The sequence below is a fragment of the Arachis ipaensis genome, chromosome B8, assembly GCF_059453495.1.
Source record: "Arachis ipaensis isolate K30076 ecotype BB chromosome B8, ASM5945349v1, whole genome shotgun sequence".
NCBI lineage: Eukaryota > Viridiplantae > Streptophyta > Magnoliopsida > Fabales > Fabaceae > Arachis > Arachis ipaensis.
The window spans coordinates 18,598,666-18,612,260 of record NC_142443.1 but is presented as its reverse complement, the minus strand read 5'-3'; the positions used below and the strand labels follow the sequence as shown (position 1 = coordinate 18,612,260).

Genomic DNA, 13,595 nt, shown 5'->3' with positions numbered 1-13,595 from the left:
AAAACCAACAGATTCACCAAATATACTAGCATCACATTTTACTTTAATCGAAAATTGGGTAGGAGGAGACCAAGAAAGCAGCAAATAAGAAGGAGTAGACACATGATGTATATAAGAACTTATGAAGTTCAAATTGAGAAGCATGAATAAGAGCTATAACCTTACCCATTCTCCATGGATTAGCTGGATTAAAAACAGCATTGTTACGATCCCTCCAAATCCACCAAATAGTCGCCGAGAAGAGGAAGGCATTGGAATTCATGCCACTGCGCAACCAGCAATCTAACTGTTGACCGTGAACTTCCAAATTCAAACTATGCCAGATAGCTTTGGCCTTGGGGCACTCACAAAGACAGTGAGAAATCGTTTCAGGTTCAGTATTACACCGAGGGCACAAATCAGAGCTGCCCAAACCTCTATGAAATCGAAAAGCAGTTGTGAAAATTGCATTATGAATACATAGCCAAATGAAAATTTTGTACTTTTCGGGAACTCGAGTTTGCCATAACCAAAGCCAATTGGTCTGCTCCTCCCAACCGAAAACACGCTTACAAAGCCATAAGTAGCCATTTCTAGAAGAATAAATATTGGAAGGAGTTGCTGACTACCTCCAACCAGCCCCCTCTCCCATTTGACAATCTGGATTATATGAAAGAATACTCTGTTTAACAAGGTCAGGTAAGGGAGTGTGGCACCTCTCAAGCTTCCACTGTCCATCCTCCCAAAAATCACTGATATTACTCTCAAAATCAGAAATATGAACATACGGCACTTCCTTGGCCAAGCGACCTTCCATCCTCCATTTTCCAAACCAAAAAGATTGGTTAAGAGGACCAATATTCCATGTGAAACCATCTCTTAAAAGATTAAAGGCCTTGCAAATACTCCTCCATACATGAGATGCATTTCTGGGAGGCATGAAGAGACTAGTATCAAACTTTTTGAGGTATTTATGAAAAATCAGTTGGACCCAAAGCTTCTCTGGACAGTTAAAGAGCTGCCAAATTAGCTTCCCTATCAGAGCAACATTAGTGCAAGCCGGATCTCTAATGCCAAGCCCACCAAATTTCTTTGGGGTGACAACTGTATTCCAATTAGTCAGACTTGAACCCCTTCCATCAACCTTTCCTTTCCACAGAAAAAGCCGCATCATAGAAGTAATCTTATCAAATACAGAAGAAGGGAACAAAGATACCTGCATTCGATAAGTTGGAATGGAAGCCGCTACTGAATTAATGAGACAGCCTGCCGGCTCTATTGAGAAGTCTGCCCTTCCAGTTAGCAAGCCTACCTTTGATCTTATCCACAATACCATTAAAAAAGGCTCTAGTAACTCTAGCATGGTGAATATTAACTCCAAGATATTTACTCAAGTCTTGGGTAAAGCGGATAGAAGAGACACCAGTGAAGAGTTCCTTCCTTCTATTATTGACATTCTTAGAGCACAGAGCCTTTGATTTGTCCAAATTGATCTTCATCCCTGATGCTCTACAGAAGCTTTGGAGGGCATGCATAACACATTCTACCTGAGATTTTTGCGCTTTACAAAAAAAAAAAAAAGAAGATCGTCTGCAAACATGAGATGAGAAATTCTAGGACCACTCCTAGTCACTGCCACTGGATCCCAAAGGCCCGAATCAACCTGATTAGCAATGTACCCAACTAGGCGCTCCATACATAAAACGAAAAGGTAGGAAGACATGGGGTCTCCCTGCCGAAGGCCTCTTCTAGGAGTAAAACTGTCTAATCTATTTCCATTCCATAATAAAGTCAACGAGGAAGCTCGAACACAAGTCATAATTAATCTGATAGTAGCTGAAGGAAAACCAAACTTGCCCACAGTATGCTCTAGGAACCGCCACTCAATCTTGTCATAAGCTTTTTCCAAGTCTATTTTGAAAGCAAGAGTTCCTTTACGGGACATGGTCTGTTTCATGAAGTGTAGAATCTCTTGAGCAATGATTATATTGTCGGAGGCGCCCCTCCCTGGGATAAACCCACCTTGAAGAGGACCGATAATCTTTATCAAGAAAGGTCGAAGGCGATTAACAAGAACCTTTGTGATGACCTTATAGACCATATTACACAGACTAATAGGGTGAAAATCCTTGAAATAAGAAGGAACATCTACCTTCGGGATAAGCACAATAAGAGTCTCCATGATTCTTGTGTCAATAAGATTACCCCTGAAAGTACTCTTCACAAGCTACCAAATATCCACTCCTATAATTTCCCAATACTCCTTAAAGAAATAAGTCTGAAAGTCATCCGGACCTGGAGCCTTAAAGGAGTTCATGCTAAACACTGCTGCTTTAACCTCAGCAAGAGTCACTGGAGCAGTAAGTGTCTCACAAGCTTCAGCACTAAGGCTAGGCAAAGTAACGTCTCCCAAGCAATCCACTTCTACCTCCTCCGTAGAACAAAAGAGATTCTTAAAGAAAGAGGTGGCTTCTTGTTGAAGAATTTTTGAATCTGTAGGCCAGGAACCATCAGAAATAAATAGCTCGTTAATCTTATTAAATCTCCTGCGAACCAACGTTTGAAGGTGGAAGAACTTGGTGTTTCTGTCACCAAACCGCACCCATTGTTCCCTTGACTTTTGAAACCAAAACAACTCCTCCTGAAGTAAGATGCGGTTATAATCTTCATTAAGTTCCTTTTCTTTAATCCTTAATGAAAGAACATCAGTCACCTCCAACCTCTTTTGAATGGTGCTGATCCGATTCTCTAAATTCCTCTTCTTAGCAAAAATGTTACCAAAAATCTTAGCATTAAAGTCCAAGGACCCTTGCTTAACAAAATTTAAATTTGTAGGGATACTATAATTATTACCACTCCATGCATTTTGTACAACTTGCTTGAAGAAAGGGTGAGTACTCCAGACAGCTTGAAAACGGAATGGCCTATCTCCCTTTGGCTGAGAAATACCATAGCACCTTAATAAAATAGGACAATGATCAGAGTGAAGACGACATAAGATTTCAGCATAAGCCTCAGGAAATAAAGAAAGCCAAGAGCTATTGATAAGCACTCTATCCAGCTTCTTTGCGATATCTATATTATTCTGAATTTTTCTATACCATGTAAAATTCCTGCCTATCATTCGGAGATCAAACAACCCACAATCATCCAAAGTTGAAGAGAATAAAGCAGCTCTGTGATTGGAGAAATGACCTCCACTAACTTCATCTTCTTTGAGAATTTTATTAAAATCTCCCAATGTTAGCCAATGGCCTTCAAAAAAAGTTGCGAAATTAGAAAGATACTCCTAAAGAAGAATTCTATGCTTAAACTGAGGGCTAGCATAAATTGCACTACACCTCCAATTATAAGAATCCAAATAAAAATCAAAAGTAATGCATTGATCAAAGCTATTTACTAGCTGGCAAGTTAAGTTGGAAATTGAAGAGAGGAACCAAATTCTCCCTTTATGCCCAACAGCTTCAACAATTCCTACAGCATTATAACCAAGACCCTCCCAAAAGGATTTCAAATTATTGAAAGAAGAGTGAGTTTCAACAATAATAAAAAAAGATAGATAAAATTTATTAACTAATTCCTTGCAGTGAACCCATGCCAATTTGTTTGAAGCACCCCTAATATTTCACATCAAAATATTCAGTCTATCCATAATCAACAAAAGAAAAAATTGTACCCAAGCTTACGACTTCATACTGCGGCTTCTGCCATTGTCGTAGGTCCGCCTTCCACACTAACCCCTTCTTCACGCGCCGTTACATCTGTTTCATTCTGGTTCACTGGAGAAGATTGCAAAGATGATGGTCTGTGTCTCTTTCTTGCCGTTTCAATAAGAGGAGAATGAAAAACAATGCTCTGTTTAGCTTTTTCTGATAACGCTTCAGAGATGCCAAATACCTCAGCCTTATTGGCCTTGACCCCTTCACTCACCTAATTAGAACCAAGCTTAGTCTCCTTATGGCCCAAAGAAAATCCTCTTCTCTTTATGTTTGCATATTTTTCTTTATTTATTGTTTGGGTTTTATTGTTCATAGGCCCAATTGAACCATTAGAATTATGTGGACCCACCGTAGCCTTACTTTTCCTAACTACTTTATTCCATTCATTCCCTTCATTAATACCCCCATCCACAACGTGAATAGCCTTGCCTTTTCTACCCACTTTAGTCCACCTATTAATTATATTAACTCCTTCATCAAAAACGTGATTTGCATGCACATTCTTCTCCACAAGATCCGTACTATCCTTAACCAAACGGTCATTCCCGCTTATTGCTTCAAATTCAAAAACTTGCTTGACTTGGTGCACCGCCGGTGATAGGATCTTCAATTGATTGTGAGCATCAACCACTGTCGCACCACTACCTATCTTCTCCAAAGACGCGGTGGATGCCGCACCCAAGGAAGCTTGGTGAGAAGGAGTCTCTTTCAGTGAGCTTGGTGAGAAGGCTGGAGCTTTGTTACCGATTTTGCAATCTGCTAGTACATGTCCGTAACACCTACAAGTACCACTGATTAAATCTAAACTCTCATATTCAACGCAATATGTGCTACCATTTACCAACACCTCTGTGACAACAGAAAACCCTAGGTCTATCTCCACGCAAGCCCTTGCAAATCTTCCTTTCTCTGCTTTCTTAGTGGCGAGATCGATTTTGATAGAGTTATCAATTGCTGCTACTATACGACGCATCGCTTCTTCTTGATAGAAAAGAATGTTTAAGCCTGAAATGCGAATCCATGCTAAAGTAGTTCCAAAGGAAGCTTCATTCGGACGAAAAGATGGAGACCATGGTTTAACTGTTAAGTTATATCCTTGGATCATCCACGGTCCTCCCAAAAGAATCTTCTCTCTATCTTCAATCAAATCACATTTGATCATGAAATAACCAAAACCCATGTCCATAACTTCGTACCCTCTACGCAGCCTCCACACATGCTTGAGTTTGAAAACCATCGCTGAGTAGCTAAGAGGCTTGCCAAGAACTTTTATCATAATAGAATCCAAACAGGGTTCTGCTAACGCTTTGAGTCCTTCCTCAAAGAAAGTAATACTTGGAGGTTTGGAATCACCTTGTTTGCCTTGTACAGTAGCCAAATGATCTCCTACAAGTGCACCATCCATGCATAGAGGTTTAGGTTTAGAAGCTCCTACAACTTTATCTCGAAAAGAAACTTTCAAGCCCTTGTTTTCACCCTCCTTGATACCAGTTGATTCCGCCCCCAACACCCTCTTTAACACCAAAAGATCCCGCCCAACACTCTCCCCCCTTGTTGCTCCCTCCGGCCAGACCATAGACCTCTATGTGTTTCCCTCGTTCATATCTCTCTTGCAAATATTTGAGATTATTATTGATTAAGAAAGTGTTTAGAATACGGTAAAATTATAAAGGATGAATATTCGTCTCCTGACAATTATTTCGAAAGGATAACAAGATCTTCTAAAAAAAATATCTAATCTGATTTTTTCTTTTTTTTATTAAGAGTATAGTTGTCTTTCAAAATAATTGTCAGGGCCGTTTTGAGTTTTTTTTTTTCAATTATAAATAATTAATTTTAAAACTAAATTCTTTTATTTAAAATGAATAAAACATAGAAATCTAAAAATATTTTGGAAAAACAACCATTTGTACCCATGAACTTTACGAAAGCTGACAAAAGTGCCCATTAAAGAATGAAACTAATATTGTATCCATCAAAGATGGATTTCGTAAGACATAAGTACCCAAATCCTAAATTTATGTTGACTTTTTAATAAAATTCCAGAATTATCCCTACCATTATCTTCAATCCCTCCTCTCTTCTTTCCTAAATCTCAAACACCTCCATTGCCTAAAAACCCTAATTTCAATACCTAAAAATCTCAAATTATTATTTTCTTAACCCTAATCTCAATACCCCTTTCAGCAAATTTTAATTTCTCTTTATTCTTTCTTGTCTTCATCAGATGCTGGAGGAGATAATGCAAAGGTACATGGACAGAGTGATGGTAAAGGTGCTTCAGGTGATGGTAATAATTCTTTACTCGATTCATGGTTGAAGGAGAATAATGTGGGAAAGAAAAGCTTGTTCTCTAGGAGTAAGCAATCACTTGGTAGAGTTATTTGCCAAGCCGCTAGGATCGGTGGATTTCGCCATCAGGGGAGGAAGGATAATAATTCCGAAATGAATTCTGATTGTCTAAATGGTTCTGGATTGAATGGTGTTGAGATGAATCATCTTGCAACTGTAAAAAGAAAAGAATCAGAGTCTCTGTCTTTGGTTGACATGCTGAAAAGAATATTGTTGTTGTTTATGGATGTGACAGTGGAGAAGGAGAAAGATGAGGCTGACGGTTGGTGACGGTGGCGGTGATGATGATGTTGGTGAAAGAGGTGGTAAAATTGATGAAAAGAATAAAAAGAAGATTGAAATTTGCTGAAAGGGGTATTGAGATTAGGGTTAAGAAAATAGTAATTTAGGATTTTTAGATATTAAGATTAGGATTTTTAGGCAATAGAGGTGTTTGAGATTTAGAAAAGAAGAGAGAGGGGTTGAAGATAATGGTGGGAGTAATTCTGGAATTTTATTAAAAAGTCAACATAAATTTAGGATTTGGGTACTTTTGTTGTACGGAATTCATCTTTGATAAATACAACATTAATTTTCTTTTTTTAATGGGTAAATGTTTCCTTTTTTTAATGGGTACTCTTGTCAGCGTTCCTAAAGTCCATTGGTACAAATGGAAATGGTTGTTTTCCAGATATTTTTACTCCCCAACTGCAACAATAACATTGCTTTTCAGCTTAAACCGTAACTACCAAACCTCCCAAACCCTGCCAATGGCTTTGAGGGCGGCAGCGGCTATAGCTGCAGCGCAACCTTCGTCGCGCGGTTTATTGCGGCTGCTTTCGAGCCGTTCTGCTTATCCGCCGTCGACTACTGCCGCAGTGTTTGCTCGACAGGCGGTGGAGCCCAAATCCTCCGTCTTCGTTTCCGGTATGTATAATGTATTACTTCCTCATTGATTTTGAGCTCAGGAAAATTCAAAAAAGAAAACTAGAATTTCGCCTTTCAACTTTGTATTTTCATAAGTTTGTCAATCAGTAATTCAACTCTGCGGCTCTGCTTTGCGAATATGTTTTTTGTATTATGTGCCACATGATTATAATGGTTCAATATGCTTAATTGGATTTAGGGTAAATTATACTAACTTCCTTTTCCATGAGATAGGTGATTGGATTCCTTGATTTAGTGTTTAGGAGAGACTAGTGTATAATTTTGCAAATAGAATGGTGTTTGCATGTAATATTGCGTAGCTTGTGTGGAGTTCAGTGTAATTTAGACTAGTGAGGGCTTATAGTTATATATAGTTATTGTTTTCAGCTATAATATGGGTTTTGCTCGCTGATAATATGATATATGAGTGATGATTGATGAGGAACTAACTAATGACTTCCAACTAGCAAGTGTTGGTATTGTTGCGCATAATTTTAACCGAAATTGCTAGTTTTTGGACTTTTAGGGTACTTGTTTTCGACTCATTTGATGTTGGAGAAGGATTTTCTAGAAAGGGAACTTAAATATTTAATCATGTGATGCTTAATCCACTCATAATTACTCATTACTCATTAGTTCTGTTACTTACATATATGTGTTTTTAAATTTCAAATACCATCTTCAGCAGAGTTATCGTTTTGAATTTCTTATTATTCATACTTTATCAGTTAAAAATGAGTTGATTCAGGTGCTAAAATCTTTATCTGGCCTGCTTGGCTAATCCTTTTCTCTTTGACAATGTCAAATGTGTTGAATTTCTATATGTCTTTAATTTTTCAGGGCTTAACAAACGGACGACATCCGAACGCCTACTCCAAGAATTTTCTAAGTTTGGTGAAGTTGTTCGCAGTTTGTCCTCTTCTCATCTCTAAGTACTAAGTAGATATAACTTTCATAATGTTCTGCTTTTAACACTTTGACACCTCTGTTGTTTTTGTTTCAAGGATCTGCATAATTCATAATGGTTTCATCTGTGTTGTTTTCAGCTAGGGTGATGATCGATAGAACAGGTTGTTCTAAAGGGTACGGTTTTGTACAATATGCCACTATAGAAGAGGCTGCAAAGGGCATCGAAAACATGAATGGAAAGGTATGCTGGATTAAGCCTCTATGCTTAAACCTGCGATCTATGGGGGGATAATAAAGAATTTGTTGTTGATAACATCGTTGTTGCCTTACCTCGAATGAATGCATGCATATTTCATACAAATTAGGTTCCAATATGACATGTATTCGTGATACTAAGTGCTAATGAATGTGGCAACAGAACAATATCTAGAAGATGAAAAGGTCAAATGTCAACAATGCTTCCATCATTCATGAAAGCATGGCTTTAGACACTTTCAAAAATTTTTTGTAATGAGCTTTTTTTTTTCTAGCTAATTCATGCTGATGTGATCTAGGAGCTAAGTTCCTCTTGTTAATTGTTCTGCTAGGTTGATCTCGCATTTTGCTCTTAATTAGCTCTTTCTTTGTAAGCTTATTTCTCTGGGTGTTTGCTAATTATTGTTTCTCCATTCTCTACAGTTTTTGGATGGTTGGGTTATATTTGTAGAGTATGCCAAATCTATCCCAGAACCTAGACAGCAATGTCCCCGGCATCTCCGGCAGTAGAGGTCCGTAATTGGCTAAGACGATAAACAGGCCAAATCGTGGTGGTTTGTATTGGTGCTTCAAATTCTAATTAGAAGCATTAGTTTTTGTAAAAGTTTTAGATTGTTGTAGTTCAATGGTTCTCTTTGGATGGCGTGATGTTTCATAAATTTGATTTGTAATATCATTTGGTTGAGATGAGAGCCTAGCTAAGATGTTTTCATATTTTGATCTGCTAGTTTTTATATAATCTTATACGCACACACACGAGAAGAGGAAGAACACACACACACCATTATAACTTGTAAGCTGAATCTGTTTCTTATATTAGTGAGGACTTTGTTATTGAATTTTTTATATATTGAACTTATTAGTCTTAAAAATTGGGGCAAATCACAATAATAAGCCAAGGGGAGTAAAATTTTACACAATAATAAGCCAAGGGGAGTAAAATTTTACACGAATCAGCCAAAACGAAAATTGTTTCATGAATCCACCAATGTACGTTTATATGTAGTTTGAACCAGCTAAATTCGAACTCCATTCTTACATTGGGTTCGAATTATACACAAACACACGCACACACTACTTCGAACCAGGTGGGTTCGAATTATACACAAACACACGCACACACTAATTCGAACCAGGTGGGTTTGAATTACACAGTAATTTCTATGCTGTTAAAAAATTAATAATTTATTAAAAAAATTTTATTAAAAAATTTATTAAAAAAATTAATAATTTAAAAATTAAAAAATATATTTTTTATTTCATACATTGAAAAAAAGCTAACAAAATATTTAATTACGAGACTTCTTTAAAATATTTGTGATCTATCAATTCGAATTTCATACAATACTCTTTTTTTTTTCAAAGATAGTAGGTTATATTTCATTAATTATTGAAAAATGAAATACAAAGATGTCCAAAAGCAGGACAGCATAATGAAAAGTGGGGATTTCCCAAAAGTACTACACTGAAGGTATTCATTCATCCAACGGTGCGTGGTCGAAAAACGAAAAAAATCTTAAAAAGAAAGAATGATAAATCAAATTGAATGCAACTAAGAGCTTGCCTCATGGAGATGACGACCTAAACTGGGAGTTCTTTGGATTTCACGGAGCAACTTGACAGAGCTTGCTAGAATGGCAGACGGCATTGAAGTAGAACCTTCAAAAATCAACTGGTTGCGAGCTTTCCAGCAGTTCCAGCAAATGATGGCAAGTAATTGAGGATTACGGTCAGCATTCTTCAACGGGTTAAGCATCTTTGTTAATGCAATCCACCATGTCCAAAAGTCGTTAGGACTCTGAGGGGGAAGACAGTCACGAAGATAACTATGAGACCATACATCTTTAATTCTAGAGCAATCGATCAAACAATGAGTGACTGTTTCGGTTGCTTCATGACAGCAGGGGCATATTGGTGATATAGATGGGATGCGGTGATGAATCTGAGCAAGCACCGGGAGCTGGCCATGGAGAGCTTTCCAGATAAATAGCTTAATTTTGTGAGGCAAGTTCAACTTCCATAGATCAATCCACGGCTTTTTCTGTTGCATATAGTTAGGGCAAAGCTCTAGAGGCGGATGGTAAAATAAATAGCCAATTCTGTAACCTGAAACTGTATCATATTGTTTGGATTTGTTCAAATCCCATTGCAATTTGTCCCTACTCTGCTGAATTTTAACTGACAAAATCCTGTTTGCAACGTCTTGGGGAAATAATTCTTGAATAAGATTCTGATTCCAATTCCTATCTTCAGTAATTAGATCTTTAACTCTTGGAACCAACTCAGAGATAGCTTGTCTATTTGGCATGTCAGAAATCTTTAAAGGATACGGAGGAGGCAGCCAAGGATCCTCAAAGGTTCGGATATTCTCTCCAGTACCCACAGCCCAATTAAGACCTTTTTCAACAATCTTTCGGCCTTCCAGTATGCTCCTCCATCCCCAAGAAGGTAAGACTCCAATTTCTGCCGTTATAGCATTACCATTACTAAAGTATTTACCTCTTAGGATTTTGGATAATAAGGAAGTAGGCTGTGTTACAAGTTGCCAAAACTGTTTGCCTAAAAGCGCCAGATTTTGGATTCTGAGATCTTTAAATCCAAGGCCTCCTTCTTTTCGTGGGCGAGTCATAGTGGCCCAGCTAATCCAAGCCATCCGCCTTTCAGAACCTTTTTGTCCCCACCAGAACTGAGAAAGTAGAGAGTGAATTTCTGAGATTAAACCATCAGGCAACTTGAAGCAAGACAATGTATAAATAGGAATAGCTTCTCCCACTGCCTTAAGCAATACGTGTCTACCACCTGACGATAGAAGATTGCGCTTCCACTCTTGGATTCTTTTCCGAACCTTTTCTTTGATCATACTAAAAGAAGCCTTTTTCGATTTAGAGACTGTAGAAGGCAAACCAAGGTATTTATCTTGAGCCCCAATATGATTAATATTCATAGAGTTAGCCAGTAGTGTACGAGTAGTGGAGGGAGTGTTGTGGCTAAAGAATACAGCAAATTTATTAAGATTTATCCTCTGGCCACTGATGCTTTCATAAGAATTCAATAAATGCAGGATATTTGAACATGCTTCAGGATTAGCCTTACAGAATAAGATGGAATCATCAGCAAAGAGGAGGTGGTTGACCTTGGGACATCGCCTATGTATCTGAAGACCCTGAATTAGTCTGTTTTGTTCTGCCTTGTGTAGCAAGAAGGAGAGACCTTCTGCACAGAAAAGAAAAACATAGGGAGATAGAGGATCTCCTTGTCGAATACCTCTATTTGGTTTGAAGAAACCATAAGGTTGTCCTTCCACAATAACAGAATAAGAAACAGTTGTCACTAATTCTCGAATCCACATGATCCACCGGGAGTCAAAACCAAACTTCTCCAATATAAACCAAAGGAAGTGCCATTCCACCCTATCATATGCCTTACGCATATCTAGTTTTAGCGCCATTCCCCTTTTTTTGTTCTTCAAGTAATGCATACACTCGTGAGCAATTAGGATATTATCAGAGATTAATCTGCCTTTAATAAAAGCACTCTGCGTAGGACTAATTAGTCTATTCATCATACCCTGAAGTCTATGTACAAATACTTTGGAGATAATCTTGTAAAAGACTGAAGATAGGCTTATTGGTCTTACCTGAGTCATATCTTTAGCATCAGAAATCTTGGGAATAAGACAGATTTGAGTGTGATTAAAACCCTTCAAAATTCTGCCCCCTGAAAAGAAGCTCTTAACTGCTCGAAACACATCACCACTAAGTATGTTCCAGAAGCTTTGAAAAAATTTTGCTGTCATACCATCATCTCCTGGAGCACTTTGGGGATGAATGCTAAATGTTGCACGTTTCACTTCCTCCATAGTCACTGGTCTTTGAAGCCTACGGTTCATGTGAGCTGTAACCTTAGGTTCAAAATCAGTAAACAGAGGTTCAGGGTTCTCATGACAAGTGGAGAAAAAGATGTCCTTGAAATAGGATTCAGCCACAGAAGCAATACCAGCATTTGAAGTAGCCACTTCACCGTCACTGCCAGTTAGTTGCCAAATTCTATTCCTTCGGGTTCGATTTCTAAATTTCTGATGGAAGAAAGCTGTATTCTGATCGCCAGATTTGAGCCATTTGACTCTAGACTTATCTTTCCAATAAGATTCCTCATTTTACAATGCTTTTTTAAGTTTGTCCTCTATTTCTGAAATGATGTCGCCTCCATGAATTCCTGCTAAACGAAGTTCCTCTAATTCAGACTGTAGTAAATCAATCTCCACCTTCAAACTAGATCTGTATTCTTGCTGCCATCTGACAATCTTATGTCGACAACGCTTTAGTTTTTGAGCTAGGATATACATGGCTGAACCATCAATCTATTCGTGCCAAACCTCTTTAACAATCTGCCTTATTTCATCATTGGAACACCATCTTTCTTGGAATTTGAATCGGCGTTTAGATCTCTCAATTCTTGGATTAGAGTCTAAGAGAAGAGGGGAGTGATCCGAGCCTAATTCTGACAGTCTAAGAACCGTTGCATTGGGATAGAGTTGCTGCCAATCAACTCCTACCAGGAATCGGTCCAGTCTTTCCTGTATCAACTCATCACCTCTCCGTCTATTTGACCAAGTGAATGGTCTTCCGTCCATACCAATATCAATCAGAGAATTATCATCAATAAAACTGTTAAAGGTTTCGATAGAAGAAGGAGATTTAGCACCCCCACCTGCTTTCTCCAATTGACTAGAAATGGCATTAAAATCACCCATTAACACAACCTTACCATCAAACTGTTACGTGACTGAAGTTAATTCAGCAAACTGAGCCATTCTATGTTGATCATTTGAACTGAGATAGACACCTAGAACACCATAGGGATCATTAGAACCAGCTGTCAGAACTGATGCCGCAATGAAGAATCTACCATGCTGCAAAATCTAAACAGTGCAACCATCCCTCCATGCCATTGCCAAACCCCCTGATAATCCATCCGGATCCACAATAAACCATTCCTTGAAACCACAAGATCTTAATTTTCCTTCAACTTGTCGAGATTGATTTTTTGTTTCACAGATAAAACCAACCTCGGGGGAGTAGGATTTGCAAATCCCTTTAAGATTGTGGATTATCAGGGGTCTCCCCAAACCCCGACAATTCCACGAGAGCAGTTTCATATTTCTTTGGGTGCCACTTGAAGGCTGGCACCCTCCACCGTCATAGCATCAGAGACAATATCATTGAGACAAATTTTCTTTGAAATTTCTTCAGTACCATTACCTCCACTCCTCCGTTTGAAACCTATCACAGACTTTCTGGCAAGTTGTTTCAGGTTTGGCTTTTTCTTCTTCTTTTTAAGCTTGGATATGACGTTGTTATTGTGTTGGACATTATTCATGGGATAGGATATCTCCAATAAAGCATTAGAAGAAGAATTAGTATCAGTAGTCGTACCTGTGTTTTCTGATTCACCCTCATTTTCTTCTCTAGAACC

The 13,595-nt window shown here is 38.2% G+C and overlaps 2 protein-coding genes across 2 annotated transcripts; one reads left to right on the top strand and one right to left on the bottom strand.

Moving 5' to 3' along the window:
- Positions 1 to 6,634: 6,634 nt before the first annotated feature.
- LOC107611865 (organelle RRM domain-containing protein 2, mitochondrial) lies at positions 6,635 to 8,834 on the top strand. Its single transcript, XM_016313749.3, has 4 exons — positions 6,635 to 6,956; positions 7,797 to 7,865; positions 8,003 to 8,106; positions 8,544 to 8,834. The coding sequence occupies exons 1-4, from the start codon at positions 6,635 to 6,637 to the stop codon at positions 8,628 to 8,630; spliced, it is 582 nt and encodes a 193-aa protein (XP_016169235.2). The 3' UTR covers positions 8,631 to 8,834.
- Positions 8,835 to 12,480: 3,646 nt separating this feature from the next.
- LOC148547354 (uncharacterized) lies at positions 12,481 to 12,873 on the bottom strand. The gene has a single exon (XM_088495401.1). It carries the CDS (start codon positions 12,871 to 12,873, stop codon positions 12,481 to 12,483), a length of 393 nt encoding a protein of 130 aa, XP_088351527.1.
- Between the last annotated feature and the right edge of the window lie 722 nt (positions 12,874 to 13,595).